This window comes from Ornithorhynchus anatinus, chromosome 18 (genome assembly GCF_004115215.2).
Source record: "Ornithorhynchus anatinus isolate Pmale09 chromosome 18, mOrnAna1.pri.v4, whole genome shotgun sequence".
Classification (NCBI taxonomy): Eukaryota; Metazoa; Chordata; class Mammalia; order Monotremata; family Ornithorhynchidae; genus Ornithorhynchus; species Ornithorhynchus anatinus.
The window spans coordinates 40,300,385-40,322,314 of record NC_041745.1 but is presented as its reverse complement, the minus strand read 5'-3'; the positions used below and the strand labels follow the sequence as shown (position 1 = coordinate 40,322,314).

Sequence of the window (21,930 nt, the reverse complement as noted above, 5' to 3'; positions counted from 1 at the left end):
CATAGTAAGCACTTAACAAATACCCAAATTATTGTTATTATGGGAAACATGGACTGAGTCCAACCTGATTAACTTGTCTCTATACCACTGCTTAATATAGTGCCTGGCACGTAGTAAGTGCTTAACAAATATTAATCCCCATTTTGCAGATGAGGTAACTGAGGCACAGAAAACTTTAGTGACTTGCCTGAGGTCATGTAGCTGACAGGTGGCGGAGCCAGACTTAGAACCCAGGTCCCTCTGACTCCCAGGGCCATGCTCTATCCACTAGGTCACGTTGCTTCTCAGATTTTTTTTCAGAGGAAATATCCCTTTGGCACCACTTAAGTTCAAGGGCCCAACAAGCCCCCAGCACTCAACACACATCAGTCAGTTGATTTGTTCTGATTAGGCCATTTGTCCATGTTTTTATATTTGCTTTCCCCCGTTTGAGCGGATCCGGGATTAGACCCCACGTCCTTCTGACTCTCAGGCCCATGCTCTATCCCCTAGGACATAAGAAGCAGTTACACTCGGGGTTTTCTTGGGTAGAGGGTGGTCTCTGATTCCTACTCACTAGTTTCCAATCCAGAGGGAGTCTGGTAGCATTTAAGGAATTTTGCTAAACTCAAACAGATTCTCTTTTTGTCCTCCTCAGAAGAGACAGATTTTGTTTGGAAAGTCTGCAGAGTTGGCTGAAGCCTCCAATTTGGTGGAGAGGAAATTGCTGTGGCTTCCAGCTTTGCCTTTTCGTTTTAACATGGGAGCCTTTTACTGATTTATAAAATCTCATTAAAAAGCTGAAAATGTGGGTAATGACTTGGAAAATGCAGTAAGAAATTCATTAGGGTGGTTTCAAAGTACATTACACGAGGAGCCGTAAAACCTCATCCCAGATCCTGGGACGGTGAGCTTCCTGGTATCGTTTCTTGCGTTTACTTACCCGAGGAGAGCACAGAAGCGGTAGAAGTTCATTATTCATGGCTTCTTCTGGTTTGTACACAATTGCCTCCTTAATAAAAAGTCAGACCTCCCTCTATTTATTAGCGCTGAGGTGATTTTAATATATGATTCATCTTAATGGGCCTCTTCTCCAAGATGATGTCTTTCCTATCCAGGAATTAGTTTCGTATGAATTGTCAATCTTTGGGATTGATCGTAACGCCGGTTCCCTGCCCCAGGAAAAGAACGCTAATGGTCTACTAAACGTGCGGCAATTTGGAGAATGGGTTTTGCACACTGACCATGTTGCCGTTGAACAAACAAGTCACAAAGACGTGGAAAAACCGAGACCCGCTGAGTGTGCCTGCAGTTCCCGCTGTGAAAAGAAAACAAAAAAAGGCTGACTCCTGCCCAGAAATTTTGTCCAGGGTTTAGCAGTAGAGTTATGGTTCCAGCCTGGAGAAAGGTATGGAGCCTCAGTATTATTATTATAGTACTTGTTAAGCGCTTACTATGTGCCAAGCGCTGTTCTAAGTGCTGGGGTAGATAAAAGTTAATCAGGTCGGACACAATCCCTGTCCCACATGGGGCTCACAATCTTCATCTGTGTCTCAGTTACTGCATCTGTAAAATGGGGATTTAGACAGTGAACCTCACGTGGGACAACCTGATGACCTCGCATCTACCCCAGAGCTTAGAACAGTGTAAGGCACATAGTAAGCATTTGAGAAATACCATCATTACTATTTATTATTATTCGTCCTCATTTTACGGAAGAGGTAATTGAGGCCCAGAGAAGGGAAGTGACTGGCCCAAGGTCACACAGCAGACATGGGGCAGAGCCAGCATTAGAACCCAGGTCCTTCTGACTCCCAGGCCCAGGGTCTAGCCACTAAGCAATGCTGAACTTAGCTTGCCCGGAGGCCTGTGAGCCAACACTATATCTTCAGCCCCCCTAGGCCAGGGCCAGGGCCAGGGCCAGGGCCAGAGCCAGAGCCCTATATGCCCCTAGCCCTACTAAGACTATTCAATCAATCAATCGATCGATTGTTCATATTTAGTAATAATAATAATGATAGTTATTTAGTAATAATAAATGTTGGTATTCGTTAAGCACTTACTACGTGCAAAGCGTTGTTCCAAGCCCTGGAGGAGATACGAGGTGATCAGGTTGTCCCTCGTGGGGCTCACAGTCTTAATCCCCATTTTACAGATGAGGTAACTGAGGCACAGAGAATTTAAATGACTTGCCCAAAGTCGAACAGCTGACAAGTGGCGGAGCGAGGATTAGAACACACAACCTCGGACTCCCAAGCCCGGGCTCTTTCCACTAAGCCACACTGCTGCTTACTGTGTGCAGAGCTAAGTGGTTGGGAGATTACAATAGAACAGGGCCGATAGTTACGTTCCCTGCCCACAAAGAGCTTACGGTCTACAGTCTGTTCCTTTCACTGCATCCCTGAGGGTCCTGTTCTTTGAGTCCTGCTGGTCTGTCTCTTTCTAACTTTCAAGGGAAAGCAAAATATAGGGTGAGCAAATAGAAGTACTAATAATAATGTTGGTATTTGTTAAGCGCTTACTATGTGCAGAGCACTGTTCTAAGCACTGGGGCAGATACAGGGTCATCAGGTTGTCCCATGTGAGGCTCACAGTCTTCATCCCCATTTTACAAATGAGGGAACTGAGGCACAGAGAAGTGAAGTGGCTTGCCCACAGTCACACAGCTGACAAGTGGCAGAGCCGGGATTCGAACTCTTGACCTCTGACTCCCAAGCCCGGGCTCTTTCCACTGAGCCACGCTGTATTTATTCAGTGCCCTCTTTGTACAAAACACTGTAGTGAGTGCTAGGGGAAAAAATAAAAATGGGTAGGTGAGAATTAGATGCAGTCCCTGTCCCCTCTTTCCCACAGGGGCTCAGAATCCGAATATAAAGAGGCGAGATGGTGTTGGTGACAGAAACATAAGGAAGGATAAATGATAAAAAAAACACAGGGGAAGAAAAATAAGTCCAAGAGCAGTAATAATATTGATACTAACTGTGATATTTGGTGAGTGCTTACTGGAAGTCCGTACTAAGCACTAGGGTAGATACAAGATAATCAGGTCCTACATGGGGCTTCCAGTCTAAGTAGGAGGGAGACTAGTCCTACAGTAATAATAATAAAAATAATGGTTTATGTTAAGCGCTTACTATGTACCAGACACTGTGCTAAGCACTGGAGTAGTAAAAGATATTTGGGTGGGACACAGTCGCTGTCCGGCGTAGGGCTCACAGTCTTAAACCCCAATCTACAGATGAGGTAACAGAGGCACAGAGAAGTGAAGTGACTTGCCCGAGGTCACACAGCCAGCGAGGGTCTCGGAGTTAGAGGGTCAGAGTTTGAGGTTCTTCCCAGCTCAGTCCAACAACCAGAGTGTCAGCCACCGCCTTGCCCATGTTCTCAAAGTTGAGAAGGCCTCACGCGGCTGGTGATTGCTCACCTTACCCATGCTGGAGTAGAGGCTGCTGGGAAGTCCCAGTGGCGTGGGCGCAGGGGAATTTTTCTCCCGGGTTCACAAGACTCGCTCTAAACCACTGCCGTTCACCATTTTGCTCTGCTCTGCCCCGCACGGGCTCTTCGGGGTTGAAAACTGGATGCGAATTTGTTGACAACTTCCATGTGAGGATTCATACACCAAGTACTGAAGTGAGTACACGAGCCAAGCGGATGATTCCGCATCAATCCGGGCTATTGGGCGCTCATTGTGTTTGTGAGTTCCAGGAGGGACGGGGCCTGTCTCTGACCTAATTAACTTCATCTCCCCCAACGCTTAGAAGAGTGCTATAGAAGCAGTGCGACTTAGTAGATGGAGCACTGGCTTAGGAGTCAGAAAGATCTGGGTTCTAATCCCGGCTCTGCCACTTGTCTGCTGTGTGATCTTGGGCAAGTTACTTCACTTCTCTGGGCTTCAGTTCCCTGATCTGTAAGATAGGGATTAAGAGTGTGAGCCCTATGTGAGACAGGAACCGCGTCCAACCTGATTAACGGGTATCTCCCCTAGAACTTAGAACAGTGCTCGGCACAGAGCGAGCACTTAACAGGTACCACAGTTATTTCCATTATTAGCTACCACATCCGTAAAATGGGGATGAAGATTGTGAGCCCCATGTGGGACATGGACTTTTATCCACTCTGATTAGCATGAATCTACCCCAGCGCTTAGTACGGTGCCTGGCACTTAGTAAGAGCTAAACAAATACCATACCAAAAAAGGAAAACGGTGCTTGACAGAGAGTGAGCGCTTATCAGATACCATCATCATCCAATGCCCTCGAATCATTTCCGATTCATAGCGACTTTAGGATTTATGCATAGAGTTTTCTTGGTAAAAATACAGAAGTGTTTACCGTCACCTTCTTCTGCAAAGTAAAAACTTTAGTATCTGCCGTTACCTCTGATCAATATTTTGATTGTTCGATCATCCTCCTTTGACTCTGCTGATTCCCCTTTGACATGCGGCTGCTGCCCAGAACAGATGAATCAACTCTGATGCTTCAGCTTAGACCTTTCCATTATGGGTAACCCCGAAGAAAGAAAATTTCTCAATGGCATAGCTCTAAGCTTCATAGGTGGATGCCAACTCTCCTGCCCCGATAAGGTGTTGATTCATAGTGACAGTAATAATAGAGTACAACAGAGTTGGTTAGGCATGATCCCGTGCAGAAACAGCTTCTCCTTGGAATGAGTCGGGGCAGAGATGCTGCTCCGGGCAGTCTTTCCTGGCCCAGCCTTTCCCTTTTCCTCTCAGCTTTCTGGCATCTTTCTCCCACGCCCCAGGCTCTCCCCCAGTGAAGCCCGAACCTTTCCGATATCTGACAGTGATCCTCCCCCACTTCAAAATCTTGTTAAAGACCCATCTCCTCCAAGAGGCCTTCCCTGACTAAGCTCCCCTTTCTTCTCCTCCCCTTCCCTTCTGTGCCGCCTTGACTTGCTCCCTTTCATCATCCCTCTCCCAGCCCCGCAGCACTTATATCCATATCCATATTTTCTTTATTTCCATTAATGTCTGTCTCCCCCTCTAGACTGTAAGTCTAGACTGAAGTCTAGACTCTAGACTCCCCCCCACCTTCACCTCTCCGCAGCTAAACCCTCTTTTCCCCCCATTTCCCTCTGCTTCTCCCCCTCTCCCTTCCCATCCCCTCAGCACTGTACTCGTCCGCTCAACTGTATATATTTTCATTACCCTATTTATTTTGTTAATGAAATGTACATTGCCTCGATTCTATTTATTTGCTGTTGTTTTAATGAGATGTTCATCCCCTCGATTCTATTTATTGCTATCGTTCTCGTCTGTCCGTCTCCCCCGATTAGACTGTGAGCCCGTCAGAGGGCAGGGACTGTCTCTATCTGTTACCGATTTGTACATTCCAAGCGCTTGGTTCAGTGCTCTGCACATAGTAAGTGCTCAATAAATACTACTGAAGAAGAAGACTGAAAGCTTGTGGTTGGAAAGGAATGCGTCTACCAACTCTACTACATTGGACTCATCCAAGTGCTTCTTACGGTGCTCTGCACACGGTAAGTGCTCAATGAATACGATTGATTGATCGATATATTGATGCCCCCAGGAGCTTACCCCAGGACTGGGTCCGAATGAATTGAAATTATTTTCTCATAGAAGCGGTCTTACTGAACAAGGAGGCTGGAGGGAGGGTCTGCTATTGTATACCAGCCACAGTGTATAAATCTTGGCCCTGGCCAGGAAAATGCCTTAATCCTTACTATAACCGAGTGTAAAGATTACACAGTAATCACTGGGGTATTTGGTAAGCACTTACTGTGTGCCAAGCATGGCACTAGATTGAAGATGAGAAAGTCAGACACAGTCCCTGTCCCTCATGGGTCTTCCTTGGGTCATATGACTACTGAAAATATGACGAAATGATCATTTTGACTATTTCTCAAAGAGAGTTGAGGGAGAAATGTAAAAGGGAAAGAACAGAACCATCATGGTGATAATCAAGAAGATAGAAATCTGGTGGGAACTCTAAATTTCTCCATCTAAATTTTCACCAGTTCAGTCCAGTTTTATTTAGTCCTGATCAGAATGATGTAATAGCCGACATTTTATGGAGTGCAATAAGCTCACTGTGGGCAGGGAACGAATCTGTCAACTCTGTTGTATACTCTCACGAGCACTTAGTACAGTGCTCTGCATTAAATGCTCAAAAATTACCATTGATGATGATGGTGGTGGTGATGATAATGAATGTGAACTGATGCAAAGTTCATTTACATCTTGTTTTGTTGCTTTTTTAAAATGGCACTTAGTAAGCGCTCACCATGTGCCAGGCAGTGTACTAAGTACTGGGGTAGATACAAGTTAATTAGATTGGACACAGCCCCTGTCCCACATGCGGCTCATAGTCTTAATCCCCAATTTACAGATCAGGTAACTGAGGCACAAAGAAATGACTTGACTTGCCCCAGGTCACACGGCAGACAAGGGGCGGAGCAGGATCAGAACCCAGATCCTTCTGACTCCCAGGCCTATTTTCTATCCGCTAGGCCACGCTGCTGCTCTGTGTCCTGGTAAAAGCCCCGAAACTGCTTTCTTTGAAGTGGCTTTGCCGGGTAGAGAATGTGAATCAGAGAGATTCTCCCTTGTGATTAGATGAAGCATGTAAAAGTCGTCTCTGAGGTTGGGTTTTACTGGAGCGTCTTTCTGCCCTTGTTTAAGGATACTTTATATTTCATGGAGCCCAGTCATCCCCTAGGCCTGTCTCAGTAAACTTTCCTACCACAGGTCAAAACTCTCTTAAAATACGCTGTAGATCATCGCCACCGGAAAATAAAACTATCCCTGACCTGTGTCCACCAAGGTTAGGGCGGTGATCTTTCCATGGAATCCTTTATCCCAGAACCCCACATCTACCCATGAGGCTGTTTCTTTCCAAGACCGTGGGTGAATCAACCGATGGTATTTATTACTTTGTCATAAAAAGCTAGGGGATGGGGATGGTGAGAAAGCACAGCCCAGCCGGAAGGTCATGGGTTCTAATTTCAGCTCTGCCATTTGTCTGCTGTGTGGCCTTGAGCAAGTCACTTCGCTTCTGTGAGCCTCAGTTACCTCATCTGTAAAATGGGGATTGAGACAGTGAGCCCCATGTGGGACAGGGACTGTGTCCAACTTGATTTGCTTGTCTCCATCTCAGCGCTTAGTACAGTGCCTGGCATAGAGTAACTGCTTAACAAGTACTATTATTAACTGCTCCTACTGGGTTTTGCAGCAGCCCCTGGGTTTGGTACAGTGCTCTAAACACAATAAGCGCTCAATAAATATGATTGAATGAATGAATGAATACTGGGGTACTGTGACAGCTTCAACCCTTAATCCTGGTTTATGCGAAGGTATTAACCACGCCCCTGTTGAATGTCTCTGGGAAAAAAAATAGCAAAGAGGAAAAAATACCCAAATTATTCATACCTCACTGGAGGCTTTCCGTCTCCAAGACACAGAAAAGATTTGACTGTGATTCTCTTGGGATTAATGATTCTCTTTTCCCGCTCCCAGTGGTGAGATTGTAATTTGGGCTTCTTTGAGACCCACAGGGAGGATGATGGGGAATTCCATGGGAATACTGGGGCTTTCCATAGGAAAACCTGGGCTTTTCAAACAGCGGTTTGGGATTAGTTTATGACGGCAGCGCCTCGCTTGTGGTCTCAACTCCGTCTTTCACCCGACAGATATCAAATGGCTTTTAATGTGGAAATTGTTTTATTTGTAATACGTCGCCTCTTCCAAAAGTCAAACTGAATCTCTTTTACGGCCTTGATCGGTTATATGGCATCCCGCCATCTTCTTTGTTTAAACACAAGCGTGAGGGTCAAAAAATTACTTCTGGCTGGGTGGTGCACTTCCAAATAAAGCGTGTATCGCATCCTCCTAGATGGGAGGAAAAGGTCACAAAATTAGGATGAGAAGCCCGGAAACGGAGTCATTTTCAAACGTGGCTGAAGGAACTACTTCTCTTTCCAACGCCTGTTGTGAACCTGCTCTTTCTCAGGGAAAGTCTTGTCCAGAGGGTGACTGTTGACCTGGTTTGGCTGGGCTCTGGAGGCTGACCCTCCTGGCCCTCCATAGTCTTGGATGACCTGGGCAGACTCTGCCCATCTTCCCATTAGGTCCCACAGCATTCTGAGAGTTAGCGCCATGTTCATTCCCCCCTCCAACCCAAACCACTGGCGTGAGGGAAGGGGACGTTACAAATATTCAGGATGGTATGACCGTGCCCTAGTTTGTTGAGAGAGCTTTTCTGAAGGACTCCCAATTCATTCGTATTTATTGAGTGCTTACTGTGCACAAAGCACTGAACTAAGCACTTGGGATAGTACAATATAACAGTAAACAGGCACATCTCCTGCCCACACCAAGAACTTCCCTGAACGTTCTATGTTCCCAGTTATCCCAGAGCCTAATTTTCCTCTAGACTATTCGTCGTGGGCAGGAAATGTGTCTTCCGACTCTGTTATAGCGTACCCTCCCAAGTGCTTAGTACAGTTCTCTACTCACAGTAAGCGCTCAGTAAATACCATTGATCGATAGGTTGGTGGAACATTAGGCATTTTGGGAGGAGCAACGACCCTGAGATGGTTAAGCGGGGGCGGGTTAGTGAGTTGCTGCTGAATATGTCCTCCCTAAGCAGCAGTACAATAAATGCTTCCTCAATGCTCTTCCTAGAGTACAAACAGATTCTCGAGGAATTGAGCTCAGTAAATTTAGGGGCAGATTTACTCTGCGGAATAGGAAGCTGCTTCTTAGGAATCATCAAAATTCAAAATCTGCATATGAATCTTCTGAAACGGAGTGAGGCTGTCAAAAGGGGACATGTCCTGTGTGTTAAAGAACTCAAAAACATCCCCTCCAAACCATAGTCTATACCCATGGACTAGACTTCTGCATCTTTGTTGATCAGCTCCATTATGTTTGAAGATCATTATCATTATTTTTAAGGTATTTGCTAAGCACTTACAATGTGCCAAGCACTATTCTTAGCGCTGGGATAAATACAAGGTAATTAGGTTGGACACGGTCCCTGTCCCACATGGGGCTCATTCTCTTAATCCCCATTTTACAGATGAGGTGACTGAGTATTAGTGGGACAAAACTGCATGGTAAGGCTGCTAAATCAGAATGGGGAGTGGGAAGACCAGAGGCAACCTTGCCGGCATTGCAACCAGGAGCTCACGTGATCAGAACAAGAGTCGTACCTGAGTCACATCCGAAATAATCATATTCTGTATCTCGAACACTATGACTTGCCCATCACTGTCCCCAATGAGGACACAATCTGTGTTTTGAGCGAAGAGGATGGTTGTAAATTTAATTCCCGGGTTAGCCACGTTCACGATCAGAGGGTCCAAACTGCAGTGAAATAGGGAACTTGTAAGAACGATTCTTTTATCGTTTAGAAGCAGAATTACTGACTCAACAGACATAATCCTCTCCTAATCAGGGAACGGCAGCAGGGTGGAGAGCACTTACACACTATTCTTGTCTTTCCAGGCATCTGACGCCTGGAATGAATTAGAAATTTTAGGTTCTAAACTCAGGCTTGGTTATCAAGCACCTTCGTCCACAGGGCGGATTTCGACAACAACAAAAAAATTCAGGCGGATGAATCACCAAATTCTCAACGTCGTTCTCCCTTCACCGTTCTCTCCACCTCTCTACCTCCTAACTGACCTACCCCTTAAACCTTAACAGAGCAAGCTCAGGGCTTGAATGGCTAAAAAAGTTTCGGCTCCCCACGCCTTGCCTCTTCACCCTCAAACCAGACAAAACCACTTTGAAGCTCAGCCACCGTTAGCCCTTTCACTTCAGTGAATCAGTCGTACTTTTTGAGCGCTTACTATGCGCAGAGCACTGTACTCAGCGCTTGGGGGAGGACATTCCCCGGCCACAACGAGCTACAGTCTAGAGGGGAATGTGGAACGTGGGGCAGAAAATGTGTCTGCTAACTCTGTTGTATTGTAATAATAATAATGTTGGTATTTGTTAAGCGCTTACTATGTGCAGAGCACTGTTCTAAGTGCTGGGGGAGATACAAGGTAATCCGGTCGTCCCACGTGAGGCTCACAGTTAATCCCCATTTTACAGATGAGGTAACTGAGGCACAGAGAAGTGACTTGCCCACAGTCACACAGCTGACAAGTGGCGGAGCCGGGAGTCGAACCCATGACCTCTGACTCCCTAGCCTAGGCTTTTTCCACTGTACTCTCCCAGGCGCTGAGTACAGTGCTCTGCACATAGTAAGCACTCAATAACTACCGCTATCCCCAGCATCACTTGAACACATCTGCACCGTTTCCTCTAGCACATCTTTCATCCTTTTTACTTAGGCAATAACTCGTTCCCCAATTTCCCTTTATCTTCTTCCTCCTGTTGGTAATTAATGTTAATATCTGCCTACCTCTCTACAACAGAAGCTCCTTGAAGGCAGGGATCATGTCTACTAATCCCACTGTACTCCTCCAACCGTGTAGTTCAGGGCTTTGCACAGAGTAGGGGCGCAATAAATACTATTGATTGATTGACTTCCCGGCGTCATTGCTTTGCGGGGCACATATAGTGCAATGACAGGCCAAGTCGTTATAAGTTACTAGAATCTTTCCGGAGCAACGCATCGCTCACATGCTGGTGTGAAGGTCCCAGATTTCCACTCTGCTCTCATTCACTGCCGCAAATACGTAGGGTGACTTTGGAGACCAGGCGATGTCGTTAACAACTTGAGTGGTCGAGTAGAAAGTCAAAAAGGGCTTCAGGGTATCCTGCCGCCATAAGCTGATACCCCAGTCTGCAGAACAGCTTAAGAAGATGTCGTGGCAGAAGGGGTTCCAGGCTATCTTATACACGGGGCCCTGCCTCAGACAAAGAAATGCAGAGGGGGTGTTTTAAAGCAGCCCGAGGGCTAGCAAAAAGAGTTAAGACAGACAACAAATTCAACGGATTAAAAAGCTAAAACATAAAAAGAAGTCCAGAATAAATTATGCTGTTATCTAACAAGATGGTAGGGCTACCCAGTAAAACAGTAATCTGTAGATCTTAATAAAAAAGACCAAATATTAATGGTCAGCCCAGTTTTTACCTCCACGTGAAATCTGTGATTTAACAAATTCAACAATAATTTCCCTAAAATTTACATAATGCAGTGATAATTGTTGCTATAACTTTGGCACTTGAGTAGGATTTGGGGCTGTAGAGTTCTTGCAGGCCTTTATGTGAAGTGCAATTTAATTATTATTGCGATGGTATTGGTTAAGTGCATTCTAATGTTTCAAGCACTGTTTTAAGCATTGGGTTGGAAGTTAATCAGGCCAGACTCAGTCCCTGTCCCACATGGGGCTCACAGTCCGAGTAAGAGAGAGAACAGGAAGGGAAATTTATGGAAAATTTTGTTCGATAGTTTACAGAACAGACCCGTATATGGAAAGTGAGTATTTCATGGTTTGTGAAACATGGGAACGTTCCACAGTAGATCTCAATTAGAATTATTGCTGTATTGTTCTTTCCCAAGCACTTAGTACAGTGCTCTGCACACAATAAGTGTCCAATAAATACGACTGAATGAAAATTAAACATCTAAAATACATTTTGAAATTTTTACAACTGCTAACTCTATTAGTTTAATGCAGCTCTGTTTGGAAGCATCATTTGAATCAAAGTTTTGACTTGTTCCGGGTAACTCTTCTTAAAAAAACCGTATGGTTGAAAATGTCTTTGCAAATTTGATCTAAGCTTGACAGAAGGGTAATCTGTCCCTGACCTTTACTTCTTATGAATGACATCTTGAGAGTTATATGAACTTCCTTTTGAAGAACTAACAAGTCAAATGAACTTCTGCTTTCACCCTGCTACAGTTCACCTTATGTCCTCTGTAGGTATCTAGGAATTGTTCATTATATGAGCAGGAACACATGTGAATATATCCTTCTTCTGTGCCAGCCAAATAGAGATTTGTATCCTGCAACAAACAGAGGTGAGTTTAAACTTTCTCCCCCTCTAAATTGTAAGCTCGATGTGGGCAGGGAATGTGTCTGTTTAACTGTACTCTCCCAAGGGCTTGTAAAGTGCGTGGCACTCAGTAAGCGCTGAATAAATGACTGATTGATAATTCATTCATTTTTATTTACTGAGCGCTTACCGTGTGCAGAGCACTGTACAAAGTGCTTGGGATAATAATAATGATGGTGTATGTTAAGTGCTTATTATGTGCCAGGCACATACTAAACAGTGGGGTGAGAAGCAACATGGCTTAGTGGGAAGAGCACAGTCTTGGAGGTCAGAGTCGTGGGTTCTAATCCCGGCTCAGCCACTTATCAGCTGTGTGACTTTGGATAAGTCACTTAATTTCTCTGCACCTCAGTTACCTCATCTGTAAAATGGGGATTAAGACCGTGAGCCCTACGTGGGACAACCTGATTACCTTGTATCTACCTTAGCGCTTAGAACAATGGTTGGCACATACTAAGGGCTGAACAAATAGCATTATTATTATTATCATTATTATTATTACAGGCAAACTGGGTTGGACACAGTCCCTGTCCCATATGGGGCTCACGGTTTTAATCCCCATTTTCCAGATGAGGGAACTAAGGCCCAGAGAAGTGAAGTGACTTGCCCAAGGTCACACCACAGACAAGTGGCAAAGCTGGCATTAGAACCCAGGTCCTTCCGGCTCCTCGGCTCATGTTCGATCCAGTAGGCCACGCAGCTTCTCACTCTGCCTTGACTGCTCCGCTCCTCCAGCTGACCATGGCCGTTGGTGGTTCCTTGAGCCTATTCACCACACCCCCAGGATGGAATAGGGGGTGGGAACGCCTGGTTCATCTTGAGCCCGATAAACCCACTGCAACCAGTGGCGACAGGGATGTCATAGTAGCCAGGAAGTGGCCCGGCAAAATCCCTTCTCACTCCCTCAGAAGCCTACACCTCGCCACCCACCCCAGGGGCAGAGACGGCACTGGGCTCACCTAACCCGCCTCCCCCCCACCCCCAATCTTCTGAGGCCGCCCGCCTAAATGCTGAACTTCTGGAACCTACCTTGGGATGGAAATCGAAACACATTCCGGGTGCCTGCCGAGATATCAGTGCTTCGCCTTTCTTCTCTTTTTCACCCACTGATTTCTTTATCCTGGCAGGGGCCGTCCGCTTCAGTCTCATCAAATCTTTAGCAAGGGCACAAGAAATCCATTAATAATGTTGGTAGTTGTTAAGCGCTTACTATGTGCAGAGCACTGTTCTAAGCACTGGGTAGATACAGGGTCATCAGGTCGTCCCACGTGAGGCTCACAGTTAGTCCCCATTTTACAGATGAGGTAACTGAGGCCCAGAGAAGTGAAGTGACTTGCCCACAGTCACACAGCTGACAAGTGGCAGAGCCGGGATTCAAACCCATGACCTCTGACTCCCAAGCCCGGGCTCTTTCACTCCTGGAACTCTCTAAATGTTCCAATCACTTGCTCTATTGAGTTGCTCTACCGAGGCTTTGCCTTGGTCTTTCTTCAAAGACAACGGTTCCAGACACTGGTCAGAAGCAAGTGAGCTCTAGTGGCTAAGCACGGGCCTGGGAGTCAGTAGAACCTGGGTTCTGATCCCGCCTCCATCACTTTTCCGCTGTGTGACCTTGGGATTATTATTATTATTATCAAAAGTCCACCCAATGTGATAAAATTTCATACTTTTGTCGAGGAAGGAGGGAGTCAATCGTATTTATTGAGTGCTTACTGTGTCTAGACTGTGAGCTCTTTGTGGGCAGGGAATGTGTCTGTTTATTAAGATTATACTCTCTCAAGCACTTAATACAGTGCTTTAAACACAGTCAGCGCTCAGTTAATACAATTGGATGAATAAATGCAGAGGTCCATACAAAGTGCTTGGGAGAGTATAAAAGAACAGTCTTTCAGACACATTCCCTGTCCACAACGAGTTAAAATGACCACTTCCCCCCTCCCCCAAAAAATAAACCATATATGGAATTGTGAATAAATGAGGGCTTGAGAAGAAAGCTAAAAGGAGAAGTTTCAAACAAGCCTCTTAGAGGCTCAGGTCAAAAAGTTCACTGGGGCTGACTGGAAACCTTGAGTTCTGGTTCTAACGACAGATAGAGAATAAGAAAACAAGCGAGATTGGTTCTACCGTGAGAGTCCAATCCTTTGCGGATAATCCACTTTGTGATCCTGCCGTCTGCTGATATAGTGACTAGTATCTCCCCTTTGTCGTCGCCCGTCGTTCCTCTGTCTTGTTCTATCCACTTTAGCTGCCATATGGGGCCTATGTGTTTATGGCCTGATTCTCTAAAACAGAAGACGGCAACACCATTAAGACCTAGAGCCGAAAACACATTAAGCACAAAGAATTGCCCTGGAAGCCGTTCAAACTATCCCACGTGAAACCCTGAGAAAAATGTGTGTCCCTCAGCAACGAGCACAGGGTAACCACATATAAACCATGTCCGGTTAATCAGCAGAGGAGAAAAGGAAGGAAAAAAAAAGGCATCCTCTCAAAATGGGTAAGGTTTCTTGGGTGAAAACAGGAAATACATAAAGAGTCTCAGAGCCAGGACAAACAGAAAGGGCTTTGGGGCATTAATTGCAAGAGAGGCCAAACTCCCAGGGTTTTTTTTTGTTCTTTTTTTGATTTTTTTTTAATGGTATTTGGTACTTGAATAATTATGGTACTTGATTTTGTCAAGCACTTACTATGTGCCAAATACTGTTTTAAGCCCGAGGGTAGAAACAAGGTAATCAGATTGGGGAAGTAGCATGGTGTAGTGGATACAGCACGGTCCTGGGAGTCAGAAAGTTGTGGGTTCTAATCCCAGCTCTGCTGCTTGTCTGCTGTGTGGCATTGGGCAAGTCACTTCACTTCTCTGGGCCTCAGTTCCCTCGTCTGTTCATTCATTCAATCGTATTTACTGAGCGCTTACTGTGTGCAGAGCCCTGTACTAAGCACTTGGAATGTACAATTAGACAACAGATAGAGACAATCCCTGCCCAACAACAGGCTCACAGTCTAAAAGGGAGAGACAGACAATAAAATAAAACAAGTAGTCAGGCATCAATACCATCAAGATAAATAGAATCATAGATATGTACACATCGTCAATTAAAATAGAGTAATAAATAATATATAAATATACACCGGTGCTGTGGGGAGGGGGCAGGGGGTAGAGCAGAGGGAGGAATGGGGAGGGGAGGAGGGGCAGAGGGAAAGGGAGGGCTCAGTCTGGGAAGGCCTCATGGAGGAGGTGAGCTCTCAGTAGGGATTTGAAAAATGGGGATTAAGACTGTGAGCCCTGTGTGGGGCAGGGACTGTGTCCAACAAATTAACCTTGTATCTACCCCAGAGCTTAGTATTGTGCCTGACACAAAGTAAGTGCTTAACAAATACCACAATTATTATTATTATTACCCCAGTGCTTAGTACAGTGCAAACTCTTGACGGATACCATTTTTATTTATTTACTGGTGTGCAGAGGACTATACTAGGAATTTGGGAGAGAATAGAAATAGTGGACATGACCCCTGTCCTCGAGGTATTTACAATCAAGCTGGGGAATCAGACATTAAATACACAGATAGAAGGCAGAGTAGTGCTACAGTACTTATTACCACAGGAAGTTGGGTAGACCAAAAATATCAACGGGGTCAAAAAAAGGTCAAAAAATGATGAATGTATAGGTTATAACCTATGATAGGTTATTAGGGGGAAATTTAGGGAGATTAAAAGAGACGTCCACATTTCAATTCATTCTACACCACTTTTCACGGGTCCACCATGACATTACTGAGTTTTAATTTCCCTCAGGCCCATAGGAATATTGAAGCCCCTTAATCTTTTGCTCTCCTGGGGCGAGTTAGTTTTTATGGCTTTCTTTCATCCCTCCTTGGACCAGATGCAGGTTCACTAAATCACTCCCTCTCCCTTTTTTCTTTTTCTTATTTTGTAAAACTCCTCACTGCCCTTATTTTCTATCACACTTTGTGATTTAAAATCCAAGCCTTAGTACAGAGCTTTGCACACGGTAAAATGATTGAAATGTGAAGTCTTGTTCCAAATTCCAAATGCCGCCAGCCTTTCAATTCTTGGCAGTCACGTTCAACTTCAGGTATTGAATTCTTGGTTTTCTGGACTACCTAAGGTCAGTCTATCAATCAATAGCCTCTGTTAAGCACCTTCTGCATGCAGAGCATTTTCCCAAGTACTTGAGAAGGTCAGTAGAATTTCTCTCTATGATGCCTACACTCAGGGTGCTTACAGTCTAGCAGGGGAGACCGACGCTAAAATAAGTGAAAGGACAAACCAGGGGAAGATAAAGATGTGTATCAGGATGTGTATAAAGATGTGTAAAGATGTGTACTACAAGCGTGGGACAAGACAGGGAATTGAGTACATAAGGGTTTGGGTTATGTGGAAATGCTGAGGTGGACCTGAGGTGATGTAGGTTGGGGAGATGTGATTTCAAAGCTTTCTTGGACATTTCTAATGATGCCTATTTTCTCTAGAGCTCCCGCAAGACTTTCATCTCCTTTCAATTCTTTCCATATGCTGAAAGATGAACATTTCAGTGGTAGGAATGCGTCTGTTTGTTGTTATTCTCTCCCAAGTGCTTAGTGTTTTGCACACAGTAAGTGCTCAGTAAATGCCATTGAATGAATGAATTACAGTCAAAGCCAAGGCCATCCTGCCACACCTTGGAGAAGCAGTGTGGGTTGGTGGATGGAGTGCTGGCCTGGAAGTCAGGGGGACTTGGGTTCTAATCCTGGCTCTGCCACTTGTCTGCTGGGAGACCTTGGGCAAGTCTCTTCACTTGCCTGTGCCTCAGTTACCTCATCTGAAAAATAGAGATTGAGATGGTGAGCCCCATGTGGGACCGGGACTGTCCCCAACCCGATTTACTCGTATCCACCCCAGCGCTTAGTACAGTGCCTAGCGCTTACGCTTAATAAATACCATAATCATTATTATTATAGTAAGCGCTTAACAGATACCATTAAATACATTTTCTCTCAAGTTACTTTACAACCTATCAGATGAGGATATTTGGGTTCTCAGAGCCCCTCAGAGGACTGGGTTGGGTTCCTTTGGAAGCCAGAACTAAGGTGGCCTGATGAAACTAGGTAGGGAAATTTGCTTACTCTCATCTCAGCAACCCCAACGTCTCTGTCCTCAAAAGCACTAAACAGTCCCACAAATTGAAACGGTGGAAGAGCCAACTTCGGCTCTCCTGTGTCATCGGGTGCGATAGATGGAGCTGGCTTGGTCTTGGAGTCTTACCTGCTATCGAGAACTGGGATAGAGCTATTGGTGCAAACGTTGTAGATTGCCACTGTGCCATTGTAAAAGCCCACTGCTAAAAGGTTTGGAGTGGATAAAGAGAAATCCACGCAGGTCACACCGTGAAGACTGTGATAAACACGTTCTGGCCACTGAACAGAAGAAAATGATTAGTGCATTTTAGACTTTGGAAGCACTACCAAATTGCAGCTCTTAAAAATGATGTGTAGACACTGCTCCATCTCTTTGTCAGGCTTTGAAATGTCAATTTGCAAGGTGAGCAGTGAAAAGACAAGATTCTGAAAAGGGCCATGGTGTGGATACAAAAGCCTCCATCACAGACTGTGGTTATTTAATTTGAGAAAATAGCAACTTCCGGTGGAGCGGGTAGGCTTTGCTTTCTTTGGTTAGCCTGACCTGTCAGTGAAGTTGTGGAGCCTTATTTTAAAGCAGTGAAATACAGCCAAATCATAAAAAATCTAATTTGGTTTCATTGCAGAATCAAGCAAAAGTCGACCCTAGAGATAAGAGCAACATATCGGTAAGCCCACCAAAACCATCACCATTCATTCATTCAGTCAGTCAGTCAGTCGTATTTATCGAGAGCTTCACCAACCTGCAACAGTTCTCTCTGGCCTTTCCACACTTACTCATTTCCCTTCACTCCTTTCTCCCGCTCTCCATTTCTCTAGGTCAAAAGATCAGAAGTGTCTCCGACCCACCCAAATATGTAGTCACCTGAAAAGCCAGCAAAAAAAGGTAACCGAAAGGAGTGGAGTTCATTATTTTTGGAAGCCACCTCTCAATTCCTGGACAAAGGTGAATCTACTTACCGCAGTTTGGGAAAGAAACGGCTTTTATGAACACACGAGTCTTTAAAGATGTGGCAGTTTGTAAGTAGGAATAGAAGAAACAAGCATTTTTCTTTTCTGGGCCTTATTTTTTAATTTTTTTGTGGTATTTGTTAAGCACTTACTATGTGCCAGGCACTGGTCTAAGTGCTAGGGTAGCTACAAGGTAATCAAGGTGGACACAGTTCATGTCCCACATGAGGCTCACACTCTTTATCCCCATTTTACAAAAGAGTTCACTGAGGCGCAGAGAAGTTGAGTGACTTGCCCAAGGTCACACAGCAGACAAGTGGCAGACCTGGGATTAGAATGCAGGTCCTTCTGACTCCCAGGCTAAGGCTCTATCCACTAAGCCATGCTGCTTCTCATTCTGTCTCCAGTTTTATCGGCACAACTTCCATAGCTATAGCAATTGAAAGCCAAAGTTGGACAAAAGAAAGCACCTCAGAAGGCCAATTATTCCTTTATTTTAATTTAAACAGTTCTACCTTGATCAATTATTTCCTCAAAGCCCAGGTCCTTCGACAGCTCCCTCCTCTGTAAAATGCGGATTAAGACTGTGAGCCTCATGTGGGACAAAGACTGTGTCCAACCTGAGTAAGCATTTAACAAATACCATCATTATTATTATTATTATTATAAGTGGAAGCCAGGATTTTGCATCTCTTAATGTCTTTATGACATTATGATTTTGCACCTCTAATGTCTCTTTATTTTGTTAATGACTTGTACATCGCCTTGATTCTATTTAGTTGCCATTGTTTTTACGAGATGTTCTTCCCCTTGACTCTGTTTATTGCCATTGTTCTCGTCTGTCCGTCTCCCCCGATTAGACCGTAAGCCCGTCAAACGGCAGGGACTGTCTCTATCTGTTGCCGACTTGTTCAGTGCTCTGCACATAGTAAGCGCTCAATAAATACTATTGAATTAAATGAATGTCACCTCTTGCACCTCAATCTCTGAATGTCTAATCTTAGTCCCTTCCTTCCTAATTTTGGCCCATTCTCTGTAATTCTCTCATCAGCAGTACTGGAGGAAGGCTGTCCATTAACACGAATCATAAAATATCCTTTCATTCATTCATTCAACTGTATTTATTGAGCACTTACTGTGTGCAGAGCACTGAACTGAACGCTTGGGAGAGTACAACAATAAACAGACACATTCTGCTTTCAGAATGCGAGCTTTCACATACCAGATAACTGTTTTCCAGATTCCTCCTCAGCCTTCTCTTGCTACCCACAGTGCCCCCCAGAAAGAACCCAGTGTCCTTAGACATTCTTCCGAGGTTATTATTCCAAGCCTTTAGTAATTACTGATGCCCCCCACAATACTCCGCAATCAGATTTGACTCCCAAATGACAGTTTCAAGGGGTTCGGATTATTTACGATTTTCATTTTAAAAAATCATTTCCTTTGACAATCGTGAATTAGGCATATTATGTGTCAAAAAATTTCAATCAATCCATCGAATTTATTGAGTGCTTGCTATGTGCAGACTATTGTACTAAGCACTTGGGAGAGTACATTATAATAATGTAGCGATACATTCCCTTCCCACAACGAGCGTGAGGTCTAGAAGGAGCTTAGTGCTGTCAGTAATGGATTGAGAAGTGAAAATGAGGAAGGAAAGTTTTTCTCAATGGGTTCTTTTGCAGTTTTGTTGATTTTCTCTTATGCCTTAGACACATTTACAGGAGTGAACTGATAAGAAGGCATTCAATCTTAGAACAAGAAAATTCAAAAGGGCAGCTGCCCCTTTTTGGATTACCATTGGATTTTTCAGTGACCAGCAACAAGCCAGCCCTCTTTTCTGTTCTTTAAAGCCAAACTGCCCGTAGCCAACAGCCAGCAGGTCCTGAAAATCAGAAGACAGATTTTAAGTGAAGTCACAATTTGTTTGGAACTCATCAAATCCATCAATTTTATTTACTGAATGCTTACTTTGTGCAGAACATTGTACTAAGTGCTTGGGAGACTACAAAGCAGCAGAGTTGGTAGACAAGTTCCCTGCCCACAGTGAGTGGGAAGGACCTCGGCTCTAGTCACATTATTATTATTATTATTATATTCATTAAGTGTCTACTATGTGCCAAGCACTGTTCTAAGCACTGGTAATGATTACAAGATAATCAGTCTGTCCCACGTGGGGCTCACAGTCTTAATCTCCATTTTCTCAGCTGGAATAAGCCAAATAATGTACTTGGTTGTCATTGTTATAAAAAATAATAATAATAATGGTATTTGTTAAGCACTTGTTATGTGCCACTCACTGTATGTTTAAGAGCTGGGGTGGATACAAGCAAATCGGGTTGGACACAGACCCTGCCCCAAGTGGGGCTCACAGTCTTATTCCCCATTTTACAGATGAGGTAACTGCAGCCCAGAGAAGTGAAGTGACTTGCCCAAGGTCACACAGCAGACACGTGGCAGAGGCAGAATTAGAACCCTTGACCTTCTGATTCCCAGGCCCGGGCTCTATCCACTGTGCCATGCTGCTTCTCCTTATAATAGAGAAAAGTATGAAACCTATCTGTTTTCCAAGCTGCCTAAATGAACACGGTCCTCCGATGTCTTTATCGTTGATTGTAAATAATGACCGTGGTTTCATCGAACAATACTGTGAACGGTTGAATTAAGCGGGTCTGTAACAATTACTTCTTTAATAATTTCTAAGTTGTGAGTCTCAACTCAGTGTCTTCAAGTGTAAAAAGAGAAATCTTTCTGTTGTGAAGCTGAGTCTACATACAAGCAATTTTCTGACAAAGCAGGGGCACAGCGATGTGTGATTCTTTGTCGAGGCGGGAGGGCAGGGTCTTGTCATTTATTTCACTGAACACTGCATGCCTTCAATCACCAGTGGAAAGAGCACGGGCTTGGGAGTCAGAGGTCATGGGTTCATATCCCAGCTCTGCCGCTTGTCAGCTGTGTGACTGTGGGCAAGTCATTTAACTTCTCTGTGCCTCAGTTACCTCATCTGTAAAATGGGGATTAACTGTGAGCCTCACGTGGGACAACCTGATGACCCTGTATCTCCCCCAATGCTTAGAACAGTGCTCTGCACATGGTAAGCGCTTAATAAATACCAACATTATTAAAAATGTAGAATGGTGACTGCATTTCTAGAAGCAGCTTACGACTTAAATGCTTTTTGTGTCACGTTTGAAATGATTGGACGTAAACCCTCGTATGCTCAGATGACGGCCACAAAACCAGATCATACAAGATTCCTCTTTAACGCTTACCCTCAGACAGAACATTTAATTATTTTAAAAGAAAAACTGCTCAGGTCTGCCTCACCAGGCCAGAAACAGAATGAAGTGGCATGTGAAACTTTGATTCTTGACTTCTAAATGTCAATGTGCAAACAGATAGGGAGAGAATGAAATCTTTTCTGGCATTTCTTCCTCTTTATGTAAAACATCTGACATAGTTTTCCCCATATTTGATCCAAAACAACACAACCAAGTAGTGCATGACTTTAAAAGGCTGAGGAATTGGCTGACATTCTAAACTGTAAGATGGCTTTCTTTTTTCTTCGGGTGGTACTTAAGTGCTTATTATGTTTGTTCATTCATTCGGTCGTATTTATTGAGAACTAACTGTACGCAGAGCACTGTACTAAGCACTTGGGAGAGTATGATACAACAATAAAAAGAGACAGTCCTTGCCCACGACTATGTGGCAGGCACTGTACTAAGCACTGGGGTAGCCACAAGCGAATCATTCATTCATTCAATCGTATTTATTGAGCACTCACTGTGTGCAGAGCACTGTACTAAGCTCTTGGGAAAATCCAATACAGCAATAAAGAGAGGCAATCCCTGCCCACAACGA

At 44.4% G+C, this 21,930-nt stretch overlaps 1 protein-coding gene across 1 annotated transcript in view; it reads right to left on the bottom strand.

Moving 5' to 3' along the window:
- Positions 1-7,662: 7,662 nt before the first annotated feature.
- Positions 7,663-21,930, bottom strand: part of DNAI4 (dynein axonemal intermediate chain 4) — a 42,651-nt gene continuing 28,383 nt past the window's right edge. The window contains exons 10-17 of the mRNA XM_029046789.2: positions 19,865-19,951; positions 17,243-17,394; positions 14,102-14,259; positions 13,007-13,131; positions 11,829-11,927; positions 10,598-10,824; positions 9,175-9,328; positions 7,663-7,849 (exon numbers count right to left, since the gene is read on the bottom strand). Of these exons, the coding sequence (XP_028902622.1) occupies positions 7,799-7,849; positions 9,175-9,328; positions 10,598-10,824; positions 11,829-11,927; positions 13,007-13,131; positions 14,102-14,259; positions 17,243-17,394; positions 19,865-19,951 (1,053 nt within the window). The 3' untranslated portion in view covers positions 7,663-7,798. The remainder of the gene's footprint in view (positions 7,850-9,174; positions 9,329-10,597; positions 10,825-11,828; positions 11,928-13,006; positions 13,132-14,101; positions 14,260-17,242; positions 17,395-19,864; positions 19,952-21,930) is intronic.